Genomic DNA, 23523 nt, shown 5'->3' on the forward strand with positions numbered 1-23523 from the left:
CCTGCTGCAGTCTATAGGGCTGCAAAGAGTGGGACACGACAGAGTGACCGAACAACTATGTTCTTGAACCAAGGAAAGGCCATGTGCGGATATAGCAAGAATGGGGCCATCTGAAAATCAAAAACAGAGCCCTCACTAGAAACCTGATTGACTGGAACACTGGTGTTGGTTTTTTAGCCTCCAGAACTGTAAGAATTAAATGTCTGTTATTTAAGTCACCCAGTGGGTGATACACCCAAGCAGACATCATAAATGAAAAAGTAAGATGTGTTTTTAAGAACGACTTGGTATTCTGGTTCAATGATGTGATCAATAAACTAGTTTCTTCCTGTCTCTGCTGTGCCCTTCACGATGTTGGCTTCAAACGATGGTTGGCCAACCCTATGGTCAAAAGCTGGCTGCAAATAGCCCTAAAGCTTCAAACTTCAGGGAAGGAGATAGAAATTCTTTGTTCTGAGATGCACTCTGATTGGCCCAGCCTTTATCACATGACCACCTCTGAGCCAATCACAATGGACAGATAATAGATACCTTGAGGACCACAGTTGTGTGAGTGTTTAAGAGTTGAATTGGCCAGTTTTCCATGAACTATAATTTATTGGAAAAAACTGACAGTCTATGAGGATTCAACTTGGCTTCTGGCAGAAATTTTCTCAAAAGTGAAGGAAATGAACTTGCCGCTTCAAGGAAAACAACTGACAGTGTTTGTTGCCAGTGGTAAAAGTTGAGCTTTCAAGAAAAAATTTTAATTTTGAAAGACATGTGTTTGTCTCCATGTTTGACAACGTTCCAACACTGAAAGACTTTTCTGAGACTGGTGGTGACATTAACAAATGGAGTTTTTAAAATATTATGTAATGAAATGTGTTGAGGTTTGGAAGATCCGTATGAATTAGTGAAGTAATATTATTCAAAAGACCAATGAAAGAGTCATAAAAAGTGCAAGGTAGGACTTGTCCTATCAGTCTAGTGATTAAGACCCTGTGTTTCCAATGCAGGGGGCATGGGTTTGATCCCTGGTCAGGGAATTAAGATCCCACATGTCTGTGATATGGGGAAAAAAGATATACATGAAAAGTGCAAGGTAGACAAATGGATTTTAATAAAATAGAACCTACTGAAATGGAGATTCCCCACTACGACTAACCTTGACTAAATTACCAGTATTTCAAGTTTTAGTAAAGAGATGGGAATACCAGACCACCTGACCTGCCTCTTGAGAAATCTGTATGCAGGTCAGGAAGCAACAGTTAGAACTGGACATGGAACAACAGACTGGTTCCAGATAGGAAAAGGAGTACATCAAGGCTGTATATTGTCACCCTGCTTATTTAACTCCTATGCAGAGTACATCATGAGAAACGCTGGACTGGAAGAAACACAAGCTGGAATCAAGATTGCCGGGAGAAATATCAATAACCTCAGATATGCAGATGACACCACCCTTATGGCAGAAAGTGAAGAGGAACTAAAAAGCCTCTTGAGGAAAGTGAAAGAGGAGAGTGAAAAAGTTGGCTTAAAGCTCAACATTCGGCAAATGAAGATCATGGCATCCGGTCCCATCACTTCATGGGAAATAGATGGGGAAACAGTGGAAACAGTGTCAGACTTTATTTTGGGGTGCTCCAAAATCACTGCAGCTGGTGATTGCAGCCATGAAATTAAAAGACGCTTACTCCTTGGAAGAAAAGTTATGACCAACCTAGATAGCATATTGAAAAGCAGAGACATTACTTTGCCGACTAAGGTCCGTCTAGTCAAGGCTATTGTTTTTCCCGTGGTCATGCATGGATGTGAGAGTTGGACTGTGAAGAAGGCAGAGTGCCGAAGAATTGATGCTTTTGAACTGTGGTGTTGGAGAAGACTCTTGAGAGTCCCTTGGACTGCAAGGAGATCCAACTAGTCCATTCTGAAGGAGATCAGCCCTGGGATTTCTTTGGAAGGAATGATGCTAAAGCTGAAACTCCAGTACTTTGGCCACCTCATGCGAAGAGTTGACTCATTGGAAAAGACTCTGATGCTGGGAGGGATTAGGGGCAGGAGGAGAAGGGGATGACAGAGGATGAGATGGCTGGATGGCATCACGGACTCGATGGACGTGAGTCTGAGTGAACTCTGGGTGTTAGCGATGGACAGGGAGGCCTGGCATGCTGCGATTCATGGGGTCACAAAGAGTTGGACACGACTGAGCGACTGAACTGAACTGAACTGAACTGAAAGAATTCTTGAGTTCCTGAGAAGTCTATTGAAATACTTTTTTCAGCTAGATGCTTGTAGGTTTTCTTCATAGACTTGGACTAACATGATATTTCACAACAGAGTAATAAGGTAGTCTCACAAATGAGAATACAACTGTCTTCTAGGAGATTTGCAAATATGTAAAGCAATGCTACTCTTCTAACTAAATTTTTTGGTTTGGAAAATGTAATAAAATATGTTGTTCATGTTACCATTCAATGGGTTTTACTGTTATTTAAAGTAGATTTTAAATGCACATTGTAAATTTTATCAATTTTAATGTTTAAACAGTAAGTATTGATCGCTACAACTTACATTTAAGAAAGCTCTGTAGGGTCCTCAGTAACTTTAAGAGTGCAGAGGGGGGCCTGAGACCAAGAAGTTTAAGAATTAGTGCTCTAATAATAATGTTTTTTTCTTTTCTTTAATTGAAGTATACTTACAATATCATTTTAGTTTAAGATGTACAGCAGAGTGATTCAGTCACATATATTGGAGTAAGAAATGGAAACCCACTCCAGGTCTTGCCTGGAAAATTCCATGGACAGAGGAACCTGGCAGGCTCTAGTCTATGGGGTCACAAAGAGTCGGGCATGACTGAGCGCAAATGCAGATACATATATACACACATACATATATATCAGTAATCTGATAAAAGAACACACACACATATGTGTATGTGTGGTTGTGTATGTGTGTGTATATATATATGTGTGTGTGTGTGTTTTCAGCTGCTCGTTCATGTCTGACTCTTTGCGACTCCATGGACTGTAGGCTGCCAGACCTCTCTGTCCATGGGATTCTCCCGGGCGGAAATACTGGAGTGGGTGGGGTGCCATTTCCTGCTCCAGGGGATCCTCCCAACCTGAGGACTGAACCCGCATCTCCCGCATCTCGTTCACTCGCAGGTGGATTCTTTGCCGCTGCACCACCTGGGAAGCCCCATATATAAGTGATATCACGTGGCATTTGTGTTTCTCTTTCTGGCTTCACTTCAGCTAGCCATTCTGAACATTAAATCTCTTCCTGAAGCCCGTCACTCTCTCTTAAGTCTATGAGGACAGCTTTCTCCTAACTCTAGGAACTGATCGTCTCTTCTGCCTGGAGTGCTCCCATGACAACCACAGAGTGTCTCTCCGAATCCCACGGCTGAGTGTCTTTCCAGCGGCAGAACATCACAGGAATTCAGCATCACATGTACTAAGAAATTGAACAGCCTTAGAAACTGGTAATCAGCCCAGGCTCACGTGGTATCTCTGAAAGTGAAAGTCACTCAGTTGTGTCCAACTCTTTGAGACCCCATGGACTGTAGCCTGCCAGCCTCCTCTGTCCATGGAATTCTCCAGGCCAGAATACTGGGGTGGGAAGCCGTTCCCTTCTCCAGGGCATCCTCCCAACCTAGGAATCGAACCCAGGTCTCCCACACTGCAGATGGATTCTTTACCATCTGAGCCCCCAGAGAAGCCAGTCCCAATATCTAGTCTCAATTTAGGAAGCCAGTTGGCTACAGCTGGGGACTCTTGCTCCCATCTGGACCATGGGACTTTCCAAGTGACACATTGCCCACAAGGACGTAGACCAGAGGATACATAAGCAAGGTGCAGTTCTTTTCTTAATAGTAATTCTTCCACTATAGAAACTGTCTTAGTCTGTTTGGGCTGCTATAACAGAATATCGTAGATTCGCTGACTTTAAAAAAAAATTTATTGTGGCAATATATGCTGTATAGTAAAAGTGATTCAGTTACACACATATTTCTGTTATGGTTTATCACAGAATATAGAATATTGTTCCCTGTGCTATACAGTGTTATTTGCTCAGTCGGGTCTGACTCTTTGTGGCCCTGTGGAGTGTGTAGCCCACCAGGGCTGTAGCCCTCCAGGCTCTTCTGCCCATGGAATTCTCCAGGCAAGAATACTGGAGTGGGTAGCTGTTCCCTTCTCCAGGGCATCTTCCCAACCCAGGGATCGAACCCAGGTCTCCCACATTGTAAGTGGATTCTTCACCATCTGAGCCACCAGGGCAGCCTGTCACCTTGGGGCTAATTAGCTTTAATCAGTTTTTGTTGTATCCTCAGCGATTACGTCATTCTTTTAAAGGTTGTGTCCTGCCTCCTTCCCTTCTGTCTCATTTGCATTAGATGTTAAGGCAGATTTTAGGCCTTGCAGCACATTGCTTCAGGGAAATATTTTTGAGAATTTATTATGGAGCAACAGAAAAGAAAGGTAGAAATGTTTCCCTCGGGGTCATTATTCAAAATCTGTGTTGTACACACATCAGTATAAGGCATCTGGTGTTTTGTTTTTTTCTTGTCTGGGCAATTAAACTGCCAATGAAGTGACATGAAATCAGAGAGAACTTTAACCTCGCTGCCATGGAGACCACGTTTCTCACTCATGGAGGGAAAGAGAGTTTACACAAGGATTTCCTAAGGTGATAAGGCAGCTGGCCATCGACAATTCCAGATACTTTATGGGCAGGCAGAAAATCATGGGAATTTCCTGGGATCGACAAGTCAAGAAAGGGAAGCTTGAGATCTGTGATATTGTGATTTATAATAAGAAAGACATATATTTGCGACTTCCCCGGTGGTCCAGTGGTTAAGAATCTGCCTGCAAATGCAGGGGACATGGGCTCAATCCCTGGTCCAGGAAGATCCACATGGTTTGGAGCAACTAAGCCCATGTGCCACAACTACTGAGCCCACTCTCTAGGGCCCTGCTCCGCAACAAGAGAAGTCGCCGCAGTGAGAAGCCCGTGCACGGCAACCAGAGAGTAGCCCACACTGTCCGCAACTAGAGAAAGCCCAAGCACAGCAACGAAGACCCAGCACAGTCAAAACTACAATAAAGAAATAAAAATAAATATATATATATTTGGTCTTCATCCTTGTTTCTAATTTTAAGGCAATTCTCTTAAAACCTTGGAATTTCTGTGATAAGAGTGATGAAGGTGTCTTGTTATACTAGGGAAAGCACACAGAGATGTGAGTGGGTTGCCATTGGAACCAACTTTGTCATTAGATTGTTGAAAATTTCACTCCCACTTCCCAGCCTCTGGGGTGATTGAGTTCAATCACCAATGATCAAGGACTTAATCAATCATGTCTATGTAATGAAGCTTCCATAAAAACTCAAAGACGGGTTCAGAGAACTTCTAGGTTGGTGAACCAGAACGCTTTCAGAAGTTCCTTTGTTCAGGATCTTGCCGTGTGTATCTCTCTGCATCTGGCTTTTGAGTCTCACTGTAATAAACAAATGATCTAGTGAGTAAACTCTAGTATTCTGAGTTCAGTGAGCCTCTGTAGGAAATTAATCAAACCCAAGAAGGGGGTCACGGTGATCTCAGGTGGCCTCGTCCTGCAGCACCTTGAAGCAGGGTTTCAGTTCCCCGCCAGAGATTGGGATTGGGTCACAATGGTGAGAGCACCAAATCCTAGCCGCTAGACCAGAGGCCAGTGACAAGACCCTGGCTCTTCAACTTTGCAGAAAAAGAGTTCCCACAAAGACAGAAAGTAGTGAAACATGTGGGGCTTCCCTGGTGGCTCAGCAGGTAAAGAATCCGCCCGCAGTGCAGGAGACCTGAGTTCCATCCCTGGGTCAGGAAGATCCCCTGAAGAAGAGTGTGGCAACCCACTCCAGTATTCTTGCCTGGAGAATTCCATGGACAGAGGAGCCTGGCGGATTAGTCTATGGGGCCGCAACAGCGAAAGTAAAGTGTTTACTAGGAGGAAGAAAAGAGTACAGTACATGTGGAGAGTCTCATGGGCAGACTCAGAGAGAGAGTCACCCCTTTCTGGTAGTCATTCGCTTTTAAGGGGCATTCGTCCCGGGGTTTCCTTTGGCCAATCATTTTGATTCACCTGCTCTGAGTCTATATGTGGTATATCTCAGGATCCCGCTATGTGCACATGAGCTTCTCTCAGTCAAGATATACTCCACCGAAGAGGCCAATGGGTAGTTTGTATCACTTACTATGGGGGTGACACCCCCTCCATTTTTTTACCTCCAAGGAGCTTTCTAATCAAGAGTTTCCTTGACTTCGAGAATGAGAAATATGTGGTCTCTTATCTTTGATCTGGGCAGGGCTTAGCCTCCTCCCTCGATTGTCCTACTATTTTCTTCTTAGAGTATCGATCCACAGAGAACCAACTCTAACTGTTTCCCCTGGGGACTCATCCATCTCCTGACTCAATGGGAACCTCTGATTTATACCCAGTTGGTCAGAAACACAGGTAACAACCTGGAACTGTGCTCGCCATCTGTGGTGGGGGCAGTTGTATGGGACGGAGTCCTTAACCTGTGGACCCTGATGCTATCTCCAGGTTGTGTCCGAATTGAGTGGAAATGTAGGACACCCAGTATGTTGGAAACTTGCTTGGTGGTATAGGGGGGAGAGGGGGAAGCCACGCATTGGAATTAGTATCAGCATCATCAGAATCAAAATTCTTCTTTGGAGAGAGGCTTACTTTATCTCCTCGTTCTAAACCAGGTCCTCTGATTCTATTCCATCATTGTTCTTTTTTTTTTTTGGCTGCACCTCACAGCATGTAGGACCTTAGTTCCCCTGCCAGGGATTGAACTCATGTCCTTTGCAGTGGAAACTTGGAGCTGTAACCACTGGACTGACAGGGAGTTCCCAGAAATATAATTAAGTTATTTACAATATTGTGTTAGTTTCAAGTGTATAGCAAACTGATATGTATGGATTCGAACAAATCTTTCTAACTGAGGGGTCTCCATGTGGATTCTGGGAGGAGTTTGGCTTCAGGAAGATGAGGGGAAAGAGAAAGAGTCCTTTATAAGGAATGGATGAAATTTTAGGTGGTGCCCATCTCCTGGGGCAGTGATCTGCCGACTTTCCTTAAAGGGCCAAGTGGTCAGTATCATTAGTTTGGGGGCCAGACCATCTCCATCTTGAACTCTGTCTTTTTTGTGTCTGTGTCTTTTTTCTTTTCTTTTCTTTTCTTTTCTAGTCAAGGGCAGTAGTGAGAAAGGGGGAAGAGTAGAACGAGGAGTTCGATCTGTAACTGACTGTGAACAATCAATTGAGATAACTCACTACCTTGGGACCAGCCTTGAACTCTGTCTTGGTAGCCCTAAAAGGGGCCAGAGAAAAAATGGAAACAAATGGGAGTAGCTGTGGTTCAGAAAAACTTTGTAGACACTGAAATTTAAGATTTATATCATTCTCACCATGGATTATTCTTCACTTAATTTTTTTAAATGATTTTAAAAGGCAAAAATCATTCTTAGTTCACAGGCTATATAAAGAGGCAGGGAGCCATACTTGGGAAGCCCCACCACCACCCCCCCACCACCAGGTGTAGTTTTCCAACCCTTATCTAGATGTATTTGTCCAGGCAAATATGTCTTTAAAAAGCTACACAAGGCAATCTAGAAAAACGGTACAGATAAACGTATTTGCAAAGCTGAAACAGAGTCACAGATTTAGAGGACAAACTTAGGGTTACCATGGGGGAAGAGGAGATGCGATGAATTGGGAGATTGGGTCTGACATATATATACCACTATGTATAAAATCATGTATGGATGTGAGAGTTGGACTGTGAAGAAAGCTGAGCGCCAAAGAACTGATGCTTTTGAACTGTGGTGTTGGAGAAGACCCTTGAGGGTCCCTTGGACTGCAAGGAGATCCAACCAGTCCATTCTAAAGGAGATCAGCCCTGGGATTTCTTTGGAAGGAATGATGCTAAAGCTGAAACTCCAGTACTTTGGCCACCTCATGTGAAGAGTTGACTCATTGGAAAAGACTCTGATGCTGGGAGGGATTGGGGGCAGGAGGAGAAGGGGACGACAGAGGATGAGATGGCTGGATGGCATCCCTGACTCGATGGACGTGAGTCTGAGTGAACTCCGGGAGTTGGTGATGGACAGGGAGGCCTGGTGTGCTGCGATTCATGGGGTCGCAAAGAGTCGGACACGACTGAGTGACTGAACTGAACTGAACTGAGTGTATAAAATAGATAACAAATGAAAACCTACCGTATAGCACAGGGCACTCTACTCAGTGCTCTGTGGTGACCTAAATGGGAAGGAATTCTTTAAAAAAGAGTGGGTACATGTATGTGTATAACTGATTCCCTTTGCCGCACAGCAGAAGCTAACACAACACTGTAAAGCAGCTGTGCTCCAATCAAAATCAATAAACAAAACCAAAGAGTCTCCACAAAAAAAGAGGCACTGATACCTGGTATAGTGTGGATGAACCTCAGAAACATTTTGCTGAGTGAAAGCAACCACTCAAAAAAGGTCACATATTGAGTGGTTCCATTTATTGAAACATTCAGGATAAATCCATAGGGACAGAAAGCTGACAAGTGGTTGACAGGGACGGTGGGGAGGGAAGGGCTGGGGAGGGAGTGCTAAATCGTATGGAGCTTCCTCTTGGGGTGATGAAAATGTCCTGGCACTAGATGGAGGTGAGAGCCGCACGACATTGTGAAAGTGGTAAATGACACTGCGTCGTATACACTTTAAAATGGTGTGTGACATGTAGCTGACTACAGCTCAATTTGTTTAATTTTAAAAAATCTGTGAGCCTTTTGCCTCATTGCAGTCGAGAAAGCAAGGTGGGTCACCAGCAGCTCTACTGGGGCCAGTTGAGAAATTTCAGCGAAGGTTCTCGCTCTTGCCGGGTCTGCTCAAACAGGCACGGTCTGATCCGGAAACACTGCCTCAATATGGGGCACCAGTATTTCCGCCAGTACGTGAAGGATGTTGGCTGTGTTAAATCAGACTAACTGAAGTTCCTTGGATAGATATTCAGCACATCTACCTTATGAAGAAACAATATTAGCTCTTTGCATATAAAATGAAAGTTTAAAAACTTCCCCCTGCCAAAAAAAAAAAATCCATGAGTGGTTTGGATGCAGAGACAAGAGAGGACTTCCTGTCACCTGAGGTTATATTCCTGGCTGTTGGAGGGGGATTCCTGAATGAGCCACGGTCCCTGGGGAAAGGATCCTCCTACTCATTTGGGGAGACACACACTGACATTGGGGGCTTCCCTGGTGGTTCAGCTGGTAAAGAATCAGCCTGCAATGCAGGAGACCTGGGTTCGATCCCTGGGTTGGGAAGATCCCCTGGAGGAGAGCATGGCAACCCACTCCAGTATTCTTGCCTGAAGAATCCCCATGGACAGAGGAGCCTGGTGGGCTACAGTCCATGGGGTTGCAAAGAGTCAGACACGACAGAGCAACTAAGCACAGCATAGCACATGCTACATTGAACCCCAATGAAGAAAGCAGGACAAGGCTTTCCAGGGAGGCAAACATGGGAGGCTGGAGAAACTAATGGATGAGAGAGTCCAGCTCTACGAAACCCCTCAAATGTGTCCCTGAGACAGCACAGCTAATACTGAAGACTTTATAAAATGAGATGGAGAATTACAAAAGAGAATTCTGGGTTGAATTGTGTCCACCTGCCAAAAAAAAAGGTAAATTGTTGGGGGCCAGCGTGAGGAACTCCGCCCATGGCAAAGGTCATGAGGAAGGAGACTTGGCATATGCAAAGGCGTGATCAAGCCTCAGGAAACCCCCTGTTCCCGAGCATCTACCCCAAAACCAGAGTCTGTTTTATGCTCTCGCCTACACCTCTGACTTTACGGGGGGCTCTCCCCCATAACCATTTCTCTCGGAGAAGGAGTTAACTTGCAGCTCCAAGGCAAGAAAAATTCTTGGGCGTGACAAGAGTGTTTCAGTTTACGGACTCCTCTGAAGGTTATCTAGCCCGCCTGTATAGGTTCATCCGGCCACATGTGATTGTTTACAGCCTCCCAATCTGAGAGGCACGAGATGTTTTAGACTTACTAAAGGCAAATTTTTGGGGGGAGTTAGAAATTATCAGTACAGTGGGTTGGTTAAGAATTATATTGGTGAAGGGTTTTTCATTTGTTGTGTCAGTAATTGTTGCTAATTCCCTGCTCTGGGTGGGACAAGGATGTCTCAGGTCAAACCTCTCTGCTGACAGACTAGCTTGTGTGACAGGATTATCCATACTCCTGCCACATGATTGTTTACTACCTCTTAACCATAAACAGCACAGAGAGTTTTGGAGTATTTTGAGAGTCTTAATTAGCATAGGGCTTTTTCTTCTCATTGAGTCAATGATTGCTGCCAGGCCTCCATATCCTTAGGCACCTAGGAATATATTAATCAATGTATTTGGAATATAGAAAAGGAAATATAGTAGTTTTAGATGTTAGCAATACTAGACTTTTTGAGTTAATGGATTTTCTCTTTTGTAATAGATCACTGTGCTTTGTTATAAATCACTGTGTCTTTGTTATGTAAAAATGTAACTTTATCGCTATCTTAAGACTAAATAGATCTTAAGGGGAGCATTGGTAAAAGGATTTTCATTTGTTGGGCTGATGTTTGCTGCTAAATCTCCATATTCCCTGCCCGTATAATGAATATAACTAACATATAGGAGAAATAAGTATTAACCTTTAAGATTAATCCTGTTAACCTTGGGTTAAATAAATTCCTTTCTTGATGGTAACTCATTACACCCTCACCCTATAGGAATGCAACTTTATCTGGAGGGTGGTGCCTGGTTTAAGAAAAAACACCCTTGGAAGAAATAAGGTTTTTGGTTTTCAGAAAGAAAGGACATAGAATGTCAGCAGGTCTCACTCATGGCCAGAAGATGATGTAATATCCCTAAGACCCCGCGTGACTCTGTATTCATCCCTATGTGTAACAAAAGGTATATAAGCAAACCCCAAAATAAAGAAATCGGATCAGTTTCCGGAAAGACTGATTCCACCACGTCGCTTCTTTCTTGCTCCCGTTTCTCTGGCTGAATTCAACCTCTTTTCTCCACTAATTCTCCTACTACACTATCCATTTCTAATCTCTCTCTATATCTGTAATTAAATATGTATTTTTCCAAAGACGCCGACGCCGTCCCCCCGCCTTCGAATCACCCTGGATCCACCGGGGCTGGACCCCGGCAGTAAATTAGCAGACTTTCATTTTGGTCCATTGGTTAAACCTCTGTGCTCCCAATGCAGGGAACCTGGGTTTGGTCCCTGGTCAGGGAATTAGATCCTTCATGCCACAACTAAAGAGACTGTAAGCTGCAAGGAAGACTCCCCACATGGCAATGAAGACCCTGAGTGCAGTAACTAAGACTCGGAGCATCCAAATAAAAAATAAACAAACTTTTTAAATTAAAAAAAAAAAGATATGCTGGAGTCCCAACCCTCAATACTTCAGAATGGGAACTTATTTGGAAATAGGGTCACAGCAGATGGGATTAGTTAAGGTCCTACTGGACTAGTGTGTTAGTTGCTCAGTCATGTCCAACTCTTTGAGATCCCATGGACTGTAGTCCTCCAGACTCCTCTGTTCATGGGATTCTGCAGGCAAGAATACTGGAGTGGGTTGCCATTTCCTGCTCCAGGGCATCTTCCTGACCCAGGGATCGAACTCATGTCACTTTCACCTCCTGCATTGCAAGCAGATTCTTTACTGCTTGAGCCACCAGGGAAGCCCCCATCCTGAAATAGGGTGGGCTCCTAATCCAATATGATTGGTGTCCTTAGCAAAGGGAGAAATTTGGACACACACACACATACAAACACACTCAAGAGGAACACCGTTATGAAGATGAAGGCAGAGATTGGGGAGATGCTTCTACAAGTCAAGGAACAGCAAAGATTGCTAGCAAGTCACTAAAAGTAAGGCAAGAAACATGAGACAGATTCTCCTTCATGACCTGCAGAAAGAATCAGCGCAGGGCTTGCCTGGTTGGCTCAGTGGCAAAGAATCCGCCTGTTAATGCAGAAGACACCCGTTCCATCCCTGGCCAGGGAAGATCCCATATGCCTGGGAGTAACTAATCCTGCGCCACAACTACTGAGCCTGTGCTCTAGAGCTTGGGCCCACAAGCCCTAGAGCCACCGCAAAGAGAAGGCCCCGTGACGAGAGAGTAACCCCCGCTTGCTGCAACTAGAGAAAAAAACATGCCCAGAAATGAAGACCCACCACAGCCAAAACTAAAGAAATAAAATTATCAGAAAGAAAAAAGAACCCGCTGACACCTTGATCCCAGATTTCAGCCTCCAGAACTATGAGACAATAAATTCAGGCTGTTAAGCCCCTGAGCTTATGGTACTTTGTTACGGCGATCCTAGCAAACAAACACAGCCAGGCAGGAAATTTGAAGCACATGTTTGCCAAGCCTTGTCTAACATCGGTAATGAACATTTTGGAACAACTGGAAAAATAACTGTCAAGTGACCTCTCAGAACACTCTCATCTTCTCTCTCTGTTTCTCTTTTTCTCTGGGTGATTTGCTTTTATCATTTATTATCGTATCCTGAAGCCTAAAGTTTTGAGCTCATATCACATCAGAAAACTGGTTTACAGGAGGAGATATGCTTATTTTTCCCTCATAATCTCTGGGAAGAAGAAATGCTCTTGAATTTCATTCAGCAACCAATAGCAAACATTAAAAAAAAATCTCATCTGGGGTTTATTTTTCCAATATAAAACCTCAGTTATAAAATGTGACTTAGGGACCTCCCTGGTGCTCCAGTGGTTAAGACTTTAAGCTCCCAATGTAGGGGCCCGGGGACCACATCTAAGCCCATGTGCCACAACCAAAGACTCCATATGCCGCAACTATGACTCCGCAAGGCCACATAAATTTAAAAAAATAAAATATGACTTTATTGGCATTGTTGCCGAAACTTGGCCTCTGTTCACCAGTGCCGAACAGAAACACACAGAGGGAGTTTGGGGTGAAGTGGCAAAGAGCAGCTTTTATTCCTTTGCCTGGCACAGGGGGCCTCAGTGGGCTGCTGCTGCTGCTAAGTCGCTTCAGTCGTGTCCGACTCTGTGAGACCCCATAGACGGCAGCCCACCAGGCTCCCCCGTCCCTGGGGTTCTCCGGGCAAGAACACTGGAGTGGGTTGCCATTTCCTTCTCCAATGCATGAAAGTGAAAAGTAAAAGTGGTGTCGCTCAGTCGTGTCTGACTCTTCTCGACCCCATGGACTGCAGCCTACCAGGCTCCTCTGTCCATGGGATTTTCCAGGCAAGAGTACTGGAGTGGGTTGCCATTGCCTTCTCTACAGTGGGCTAATACCCTGAAGATCATGTAACCCACCCTGGAGGGGATATCGAGGAGTTTTATAGTGTTCAAGGAGCAGGGGCATGATCAGCTCGTGGACAGTTCTTGGAATGGTTGGCATCAAGGTTAAGTTTCAAGCCTCATCAACCTTCTGGTTTCATCCAGTCTGGGGTCTGTGTTCTTGTGGTTAGCAGTTTTCATCTGGAGGGGGTCTGCTTCCTGTAAAAACAGCTTAGGAATGTGTGCCAGGCCTTTATCTATATCTTTCAGGGAACTGGGAATTCAGTGATTCTGCTATGCTGTGGAATTATTGTCTAAATTGTTACCAGTTCCCTGGCCCAACAGTTATTCTTTGTTTCTACACCTTCACATTTCCCAATCATTAACTCTTGAGTCAGCATTTTACTTCAAAAGACAAAGACATGGGGGCTTGCACATGGTTTCAGCATGTGCAGGTTAACATTTTTTTCAGAGGATGGTCTTGCGACACCTGTGCTGTGCTGTGCTTAGTTGCTCAGTCATGTCCGACTCTTCCGTGGGGATTCTCCAGGCAAGAATACTCGAGTGGATTGCCATGCCCTCCTCCAGGGGATCTTCCCAACCCAGGGATCGAACCCAGGTCTCCCACATTGCAGGAGGATTCTTTACCAGCTGAGCTACCAGGGAAGCCCCTTGAGACACCTACAAAAGTACAAATCCCTTGATTCTTTAGGGAGACTTCACCTAAGGCTTCAGGCTTGGCTGGATCCAGGTGCTCAAACAGTGTCAGGAATCTGTTTTTCCGTTCCCGGCCCTGCTCCCCTTTGTGTTGCCTTCATTAGCTGTCTGGTTCTCCCTGCTGTAGGCAGTTCCATTCTCCAAGCTTGGCAACTATGGCAGAAATCCTGGAAGTAAGTCTCATCACCTTGAGTTATGTGCTCATGGCTGAACTGTGAACAAAGAGATATCATACACTGAATGGCCAGTCTTGGTTCTCGGCCCAGTTCTAAAGCTGGCCCTTCTCAAGTCACATGGATAAGAATGGGACAATGGGGACTTCCCTGGTGGCCCAGCGGTTAAGACTCCACACTCACAATGCAGGGAAGCCTGGGTTCGACCCCTGGTCAGGGAACTAAGATCCCACATGCTGCAGTTAAGAGCCTGCATACCACAACAGAAGATCCTCGTGGCGAAGCAAAGATCCTGCATGTGGCAACAAAGATTCCATGGCCACAGCTAAGACCTGGTGCAGCCAAATAAATTAAAAAAAAAAATAGAATGAGACAAAAATAGAATGATTCCCCAAAAGAAAATCAGAAGAAACATATTAACAGAAGAAGAGAAATGTATGTTGGACAAGCAAACCCAACGGATATTTGTTATGCCTGTGTATGCTAAATGAGTCATTAAGGCTTACTAAAACATAGTGTTCATAAATTTAAAATAGCAAGTCACTACAGTTAACTGAGCATTTTTATTTGGTATTCCCCCTAGAAGTCTGGCTGCCAAATAATAACCCACAGTATCACACATACATGTATACACCGATAGTAGGAATTTCCACAATTCCCTGAAGGAACATTTTGCCTTTGTGTTCTCTTGAGTTGGCCATGGTTTCTGAATGCTGTTCTTTTTGCTTAGCTAATGATAAATTACTGTGGGCTTAGCTTGTTATTATCAGTTTAATTTGTCGTGGGTTGTTTGGCAAATCCTACACTATTTAATAACACTCATTTGCATCAGCAGTACTTTTGGCCTATAATTTTTCAATAAGTAGACCTTAATAAGTCATATATGTATGGAGTGAAAAGAGGAGCTCTACTCTTACTGCTAAAGCAGATGTACACACTATTACCCAAGTTTTAGGATGTGTTTAGGATGACATGTCTTCTTAACCATCCAACTGTCATCCACTGGATAGTGGGAAGAGGTGGGGTCTTGATTCTCTCCTGGGGGGACAAAAAAATTTTTAGAGATAATGGATTTAAAGGGTTTTATGGATATCAGTTATTTTTTAATTTTTCAGTTGAAGCACAGTTGATTTAAATGTCTTAATTTCTGATGTACAGAAAGGTATATATATATTCCTTTTTAATATCCACTATCACCAGCTTCCTCGGTGGCTCAGATGTTAAAAAAATCTGCTTGCAACGCAGGAGACTCAGGTTTGATCCCTGAGTCAAGAAGATCCCCTGGGGAAGGAAATGGCAACCCACTCCAGTGTTCTTGCCTGGAGAACCCCAGGGACGGGGGAGCCTGCCACGACTGAAGCGACCTAGCAGCAGCAGCAGCAGCAGTGCAGCACACCAGGCTTCCCTCTCCTTCACCGTCTCCCCGAGCTTGCTCAAACTCGTGTCCATGGAGTCAGTGATGCCATCCAACCATCTTGTCCTCTGTCATCCCCTTCTCCTCCTGTCTTCAATCTTTCCCAGCATCAGGTGCTTTTCTAATGACAATGATTCCCCAAAAAGAAAATCAGAAGAAATATACTAACAGAAGAAAGAGAAATGTATGCTGGACAGGCTCCTTACATCAGGTGGACAAAGTATTGGAGCTTCAGCTTCAGCATCAGTCCTTTTAATAAATATTCAGGATTGATTTCTTTTAGGATTGACTGGTTTGACCTCCTTGCAGTCCGAGGGACTGTCAAGAGTCTTCTCCAACACCACAGTTCAAAAGTGTCAAGTCTTCAGCACTCAGCCTTCTTTATGGTTCATCCATACATGACTCCTGGAAAAACCATAACTTTGACTAGACGGACCTTTGTTGGCAAAGTAATGTCTCTGCTTTTTAATACATTGTCTAGGTTTGTCATAGCTTTTCCTCCAAGGAGCAAGTGTCTTTTAATTTCGTGGCTGCCATCATCATCTGCTGTCATTTTGGAGCCCAAGAAAGTAAAGTCCATCACTGTTTCCCTTGTTTCCCCATCTATTTGCCATGAAGTGATGGGACCAGATGCCATGATCTCTGTTATTTGAATGTTGAACTTTAAGCCAACTTTTTCACTCTCCTCTTTCACTTTCATCAAGAGGCTCTTCAGTTCCTCTTTGCTTTCTGCCATAAGGGTGGTGTCAGCTGCATATCTCAGGTTATTGATATTTCTCCCAGCAATCTTGATTCCAGCTTGTGCTTCCTCCAGCCCGATGTTTCTCATGATGTGCTCTGCATATAAGTTAAATAAGCAGGGTGACAATATACAGCCTTGACGTACTCCTTTCCCAATTTTGAACCAGTGTGTTTCTCTGTGTCCAGTTCTAACTGTTGCTTCTTGACCTGCATACAGGTTTCACAGGAACCTGGTGAATTCCATGGACAGAGGAGCCTGGCAGGCTACAGTTCATGGGATCACAGAGTCAGACACAACTGGCTAACACAAGGCCTTCTTACAGTTTATTGCAGCATATTGAATATGGTTCCCTATGCTATACAGTAGGACCTCGTTGTTTATCCATTCTGTGTATAACAGTTTGCATCTGTTAACCCCAAACTCCCAACTGCTCCTTCCTCCACCCTCTTCGCCCTGGCAACCACAAATCTGACCTCTGTATCTGTGAGTCTGTTTCTGTTTCATAGATAAGTCCATGTGTGTCGTATTTTAGATTCCATATGTAAGTGACATCACATGATATTTGTCTTTCTCACCCTGACTTACTTCGCTTAGTATGATAATCTCTAGTTCCGTCTGTGTTGCTGACAATGACAGTATTTTATTCTTTTCTATAGCTGAGTAGTATCCTGTCACATACATGTGCCACGTCTTCTTTATCCAATCACCTGTCCGTGGACATTGAGGTTGCTTTCATGTCTCGCCACTTGTGAACAGTGCTGCTATGAACATAGGAAGTACCTATATTGCAGATACTAGTTTTAACATATTGGAAGGTTTAGGTGGAAGAGTACTGGAGTATATGTTTGCAAAACTGGTCTTAAATTGTAGAGGATCTGAAAGCTTGATCCAGACTGGGGTTGGCAAACTCCTGTAAAGGACCAGATAATAAATATTCTGGGCTTTGCAGGTTGTACAGTCTCTGTCGAGGTGACTTAAATCTAACATTTTAGCATTAAAAACAGCCATAGGTAACTTCCCTGGTGACCCAGTGGTTAAGAATCCCCCTGCCAATACAAGGGACATAGGTTCGATCCATGGGCCAGGAAGAGATCCCACATGACTTGGGGAAACTAACCCCCTGTGTCACTGCTTAACCCGTGCTCTAGACCCCACACGCTGCCACCACTGAAATCCACAACCCCCCGGGGCCCATGCTGTGCAGCAAGAGAAGCCACCACAATAAGAAGCCTGCACACCGCAACTAGAGAAAGCCCACGCGCGGCAACAAAGACGCAGCCCAGCCAAAAATAAATAAATAAACAAACGTTAACTGTTATTTTTAAAAAACAGCCATAAACAGTAGGTATATGAATGGGTGTGGCTGTGTGTCAGTAAAACTTTATTTACAAAAATAGGTAGCCAGCAAACTTGGCTGGTGAGCCATAGTTTGCCAACACCTGATCTGGGAGCTTGTTAACACTTCGTTCTGTTGAACCCTTGAGGATGTTGCGTATGTCAATTTCAGTGCCCAGTTTAAATACCTGAGAGATGTTAATTGTTTTTTGGTACAAATTTGGTGGCTCAGATGGTAAAGAATGTGTTCAATCCCTGGGTCAGGAAGATCCCCTGGAGAAGGGAATGGCAACCAATTCCAGTATTCTTGCCTGAAAAATCTCATGGACAGAGGAGCCTATGGGTTACAAACCATGGGGTCACAACACACGACTAAGCAACTAGGGCTTTCACTTTCATGACTAGTTCCAAACCTTATTCTGCACGATGGGAAACTTCATCTCAGACATTTTGGGGTTCTCTTCTGCTCGGTGGGGTGATTTTTCTTGGTGCCATAATGCTGCATCTTAGTTTTCTGGGCCTTACATGGTGCCTAGGATGGGGATGAGGCACGGAGAAAGGAAGGCTAAGTTGCCAAGCCACTGTCTCTCTGTGATGGCCACACTGAAGAGTGCCTCATCATTTTCGTTCTTGATTCCTAGCTGCTGTGGATTGAATTGTGACCCTCAACAACAACAACAAAATGTTTAAGTCCTAAACCACAGTGCCTCAAATTATGACCTTATTAGGGTCATGTAGATAAGACTGTTGCCCATTTTTTAAGATTTTCTTTTATGTGGACCATTTTTAAAGTCTTTATGAATCTGTTACAATATTGCTTCTGTTTCATGTTTTGTTTTTTTGTCCTCGAGGCATGCGGAATCTTAGTTCCCCAACCAGGGATTGAAACCATACTCCCTCCCTTGGAAGGCAAAGTCTTAACCACAGGACCACCAGGGAAGTCCCTGGTGTCCTTCTAAAAAGAGAAGAGGATGGGACTTCTCTGGTAAAGAATCTGCATGCCAGTGCAGGAGACTCGGATTCAATCCCTGGTCTGGGAAGATTCCACATGCCACTGAGCAGTTAAGCCTATGCACTACAAGTATTGAGCCTGAGCTCTATCTAGAGCCTGGGAAGCACAACTACTGGGTCCTCATGCAACAGCTGCTGAAGCCTGCATGCCCTAGAGCTTGTGCTCCACAACAAGAGCAGCCACCACAATGAGAAGCCCAAGCATGGCAACGAAAATTGGCCCCCTGCTCACTGCAACTAGAGAAAGCCTGTGCAAAGCAGCGAAGACCCAGGACAGCCAAAAAATAAGTAAGTAAAATTATTTTTAAAAAATAAAGAAAGAATGGTAGCCAGGAACATAACTGCCCAGTTAGACATTTCCCAGCCTCCCTTGCAGCTAGGTGAGGCCATGTGACTGAGTTCCCACCAATGGGGCATGAGAGGAAGTGACATATTTCACTCCCTGGCTTGAATCTTATGGACAACACACACATTTCCTGTGTGCTCTCTTTCTCCTTCCTACTGGCTGGAACTGAGATGTAATGGTGACCCGGTGTTGATCAGAGGAATACAGCAATGTTACAGGACAGTAGGTCATAAACACGGCTATACATTAAATCTCCTGGGGAGCTTTAAAAAAACCTATGCCCAGATCACACTGCAGACCAATTAATTCAGAATCTCTAATGGCAGGGTCAGGCATCCAGATGTTTTTATACCTAACCCTAAGCTTAACCCTAACTGTAAACACCAAAGACTGAGGGAAGAACTTTAAAGCAGCCAGAAAGAAAGTACCTTTCCAGGTGATTTCAGTGTGTGGTCAGGATGGGAATTAATGCCTTAGGGAGGACGAAGCAAGAAGAGGAACCTGGCTACCTGCGTGACCACTGGGAACTGCCTTGCCAACCTGGACCATCCCGTTGGGTGAGGGACTCTGATTTCTGCATGAAACATCACAAATATCTCATTGATATCGTTCACCTTCAAAACCAGAGTAATTGTGATAAATTTAAAGACTTCATGTTAGTTTATGAGTAACTGAGACAGGAGAGCTATCTGATGTAGCAGGGCTTACATTTCAGGGCACTGGAAGGACTCTCACTCCTTTCCCTAACCATCCTTTCCTCTCGCACTTCCCAGCTTCTCTGTCCTGCTAATTCTGTTCCATTTTCAAACATGCAACCCAATTTTCACTCCTTTGAATAATATCATTGAGTTCTTAGCATAATAGATTTAATCCTCAGTGATATGAACACCCTTATCCCTACATTTACAGATGGGGAAACTTAGGCCCAGAGGTGCAATGCAGCCAAATTCCATTTGGGGCATAGCCTGTGCCTTTAGTTAAGTTATAGTATCCTTTATTCCTTGTGAATTTTATTAACAAATTTTGTTAATAAAATGTCACACTTATATGCTCATATGCCTTCAGAAATATTACAAGCCATACATATTAAATATGGAAACCAATGAATTTTAAACTTGAAAGGACTGTACAGCCAATTTTTTTAACTTAACTCCTTTATTTTAAGGTAAGAAAACCAAGACTGCATTCATCCAGTTATCATTCATTCAATAAATGAGTATTGGTATAAACAAAGTGTCACCCTAATGAGGACTAAGTATGTGTTAGGCACTGTTGTAAACCCTTTGCAGTTATCAACTCATGAAACTCAGAAACACCTGTATGCAATACCATTACTCACCCCATTTTTGGATAGGGAGCCAAGACACAGAAAAGTGGAGTTCACACTGCTAGCAGGTGGTGAAGAAATGATTCAGTCCCTGGAATCTTATACACAGGCACAGCACTAGATGAGTAATTTTAAATTCATACTTTTAATTTCAAAATTTTAAAAAGTCCAAAGCCATGAAAAACAGCTCTGACCAAAAGATTGGAGAAATAATCAACAACAGACTTGAACCCCTTTCCAAGGCCCTCAGATACTGGAATTGTCAGGTACAAAGAGCAACAATAGGTGAAATAGTAAAAATAAAATTAAGGATGCAGTCACAAAGGTGATCAAACGACAAGAAAGTTGAGGGGGAAATAGAGTTTTTAAAATAAAATCTGTAAAAATAAAAAAATATAAAACTCAACTAATTAAAAGCAGCTTAAACACAACCCAAGAGAAAATGAGTGACCTGGGAGACATAGCTGAGGAAATAAACTGGACTGTAACACACACAAAAAAATAAGATATAGAATAAGAATAAAAGAAATGAAGAATAAAATGATTAAACCCAAGGTACATCTAATCAAAGACCCAGGAGGATCAAAAAGAGAAAATGGAGGACAGGCAACACTTAATGAGATCAAGATCTACACATTTTCTAAAACTTATTAAAAAATAGTCCTCTGATTCAAGAAGCATCAGTTCAGTTCAGTTCAGTTCAGTCGCTCAGTCGTGTCTGACTCTTTGCGACCACATGAATCGCAGCACACCAGGCCTCCCTGTCCATCACCAATTCCTGGAGTTCACTCAGACTCACATCCGTCGAGTCAGTGATGCCATCCAGCCATCTCATACTCTATCGTCCCCTTCTCCTCCTGCCCCTAATCCCTCCCAGCATCAGAGTCTTTTCCAATGAATCAACTCTTTGCATGAGGTGGCCAAAGTACTGGCGTTTCAGCTTTAGCATCATTCCTTCCAAAGAAATCCCAGGGCTGATCTCCTTCAGAATGGACTGGTTGGATCTCCTTGCAGTCCAAGGGACTCTCAAGAGTCTTCTCCAACATCACAGTTCAAAAGCATCAATTCTTCAGTGCTCAGCTTTCTTCACAGTCCAACTCTCACATCCATACCTGACCACAGGAAAAACCACAGCCTTGACTAGATGGCTAACATATCCCAAACAGAATAAATAACGAGAAATATATGGCTAAGCTTATCTTGTTGAAACTGGAGACACCAAAGACAGTGCCTACCATGGAAGGAAGGGGATAAGAGCATGCTGGGATTTACTTACAATTGTTTTTACTAACAGTAAGAATATAGCTAATATTTACATATGCTATGCCAGGCACCATTCTGAGTATTGGGTTGGCCAAAAAGTTCTTTTGAGTTTCCATAAGATGTTATGGGAAAATCCAAACTAACTTTTTGACCAACCCAATATTTGATTTGTATTAATTCATTTAATCTTCAACTCTATGAAGTAGTTACTATTGTTAATCTCATTTTATAAACAAAAAAATAAAGGTCTAGAAAGACTAAGTGATGGGACAAGTGACCCACAGCCAGTAAGCTGAAGTTTTAAAACTCTAGTTGAAAAATCTTAAGAAAATCCATTTCCAAACATTACTTTGTATTTATCTGCAAAGTAATTCTTTGGGGGACTAGTAAGGACATTCCTAAGACTGTGAACAAGAAAGCTAGCAAAGCAACGATTTGCAGTTTAGTACTAAGAAGCCAAACTCTTATTGAATATAGAGGGGAAAAAAAATTTCCCTGGTTCATCTCTAGAGGCAAATGCCTTGAGAGAACATAATCCATCTGCCCCTGGGATGAAGTCAAAGCAGTCTCAATCTCAGGGTTTAATTTTTCCACCAAATGGGGGCTCTGTTACAATTTTCCTTGGATAGAAATTTTAGGGTCTGGAGAACACTTCTTCCTGGCCCCTAACATAAAGATGCTGAGAGCAAATATTTGTCCCCTGGGAACCTTGGCAGGGAAAAATCCAGAGAACAGCTTTTCTGCCACCAAGCCACTTGGGGAATTAAGATCATTAAATGCTAATAGCAGCTGTTAGGTACTTGGCAAATATAGCTAATCAGCCACCCACACATGGTGAAGTATTCTAAATCCACCAGGGCTGCTAAATCCCCTGGTGACTGCAGGACTATTCATCTCCCTCCTGACCAGGGTATTAGAAACTACTGGATAATTGCCTCCTCCAAATAGCAGAGGCAGTGATATATCACAACGTGTGATGTTACCACAAGTCGTGTGGCAGGATCAAAGGTCAAAAGTGCTTCTCAGCTGAGAAGCATCATAGTAAAAAATAAAAATAAAAATAATAATGCAACATCAGAGGCTGAAATTCATCAAGCCAGACTCTGTGGGAAGACTCTGATGCAGGTGCTGTGGAGGTGTCTAGAGAGGTCTCAGGGGTGCTCAGATTGAAGACTACATTTCTCTGCCTCCCCTGGAGCTGGGTGTGGCCACATGAGTCAGATCTTGCCAGTGAAATGTGAGCCAAAGTGATGAGTGGCTTGTCCAAGAATTGGAATGTAGATGCGCCTATAATCCAGTCTGAATCTATCCCATGAAGACAATGCCGTAAGGAATGGCAGAGCAACAAGAAGGGGAAGAAGCAGGATCCTGGAAATGATGGTGTGTGGAACAGCTCTGCCCTGACAAGACGGCTCATGAAAGGCTGCCATGGGAAAGACAGACACTGGTCTGTGTTCTCTTAAGCTACGGTACTGGGGGCTCCTTTTTGTTATAGCATCTTAACCTTTACCCTAATCCAATAGGCTAGTTCATTTAATCCTCACAACCATTCAGTGAGTTGGCTCCTTTTATCAGTCCCATTTTGCAAATAAAGAAAATGAGACTCGGGACTTCCACTGGTCCAGTGGTTAAGAATCTGCCTGCCCATGAACCTCGCAGTTTGCTGTGAAAGGAACAGTCTTCGTTATCATGAAGCAAACACAGATTCACATCCCAGTTTTGTCGGTTACGGGCTATGTGACTTTGGGCTAGCTATTTGATTCTCTGTGTGCTTTGGTTTATTCATCTGTAAAATGGGAATAATAATAATAATGTGAGAATTAAGGATTAAAAAAAAAAACAAAAAAAACCAA

At 43.5% G+C, this 23523-nt stretch overlaps 1 protein-coding gene across 1 annotated transcript in view; it reads left to right on the plus strand.

Annotated features, from left to right (window-relative positions):
* LOC120864605 (40S ribosomal protein S29-like) overlaps positions 1-9001 on the plus strand; it is a 43765-nt gene extending 34764 nt beyond the window's left edge. Inside the window, exon 2 of the mRNA XM_040241644.1 lies at positions 8818-9001. Coding sequence (XP_040097578.1) covers positions 8818-9001 — 184 coding nt within the window. The remainder of the gene's footprint in view (positions 1-8817) is intronic.
* Positions 9002-23523: the final 14522 nt, after the last annotated feature.

This window comes from Oryx dammah, unplaced genomic scaffold (assembly GCF_014754425.2).
Source record: "Oryx dammah isolate SB20612 unplaced genomic scaffold, SCBI_Odam_1.1 HiC_scaffold_5, whole genome shotgun sequence".
Classification (NCBI taxonomy): Eukaryota; Metazoa; Chordata; class Mammalia; order Artiodactyla; family Bovidae; genus Oryx; species Oryx dammah.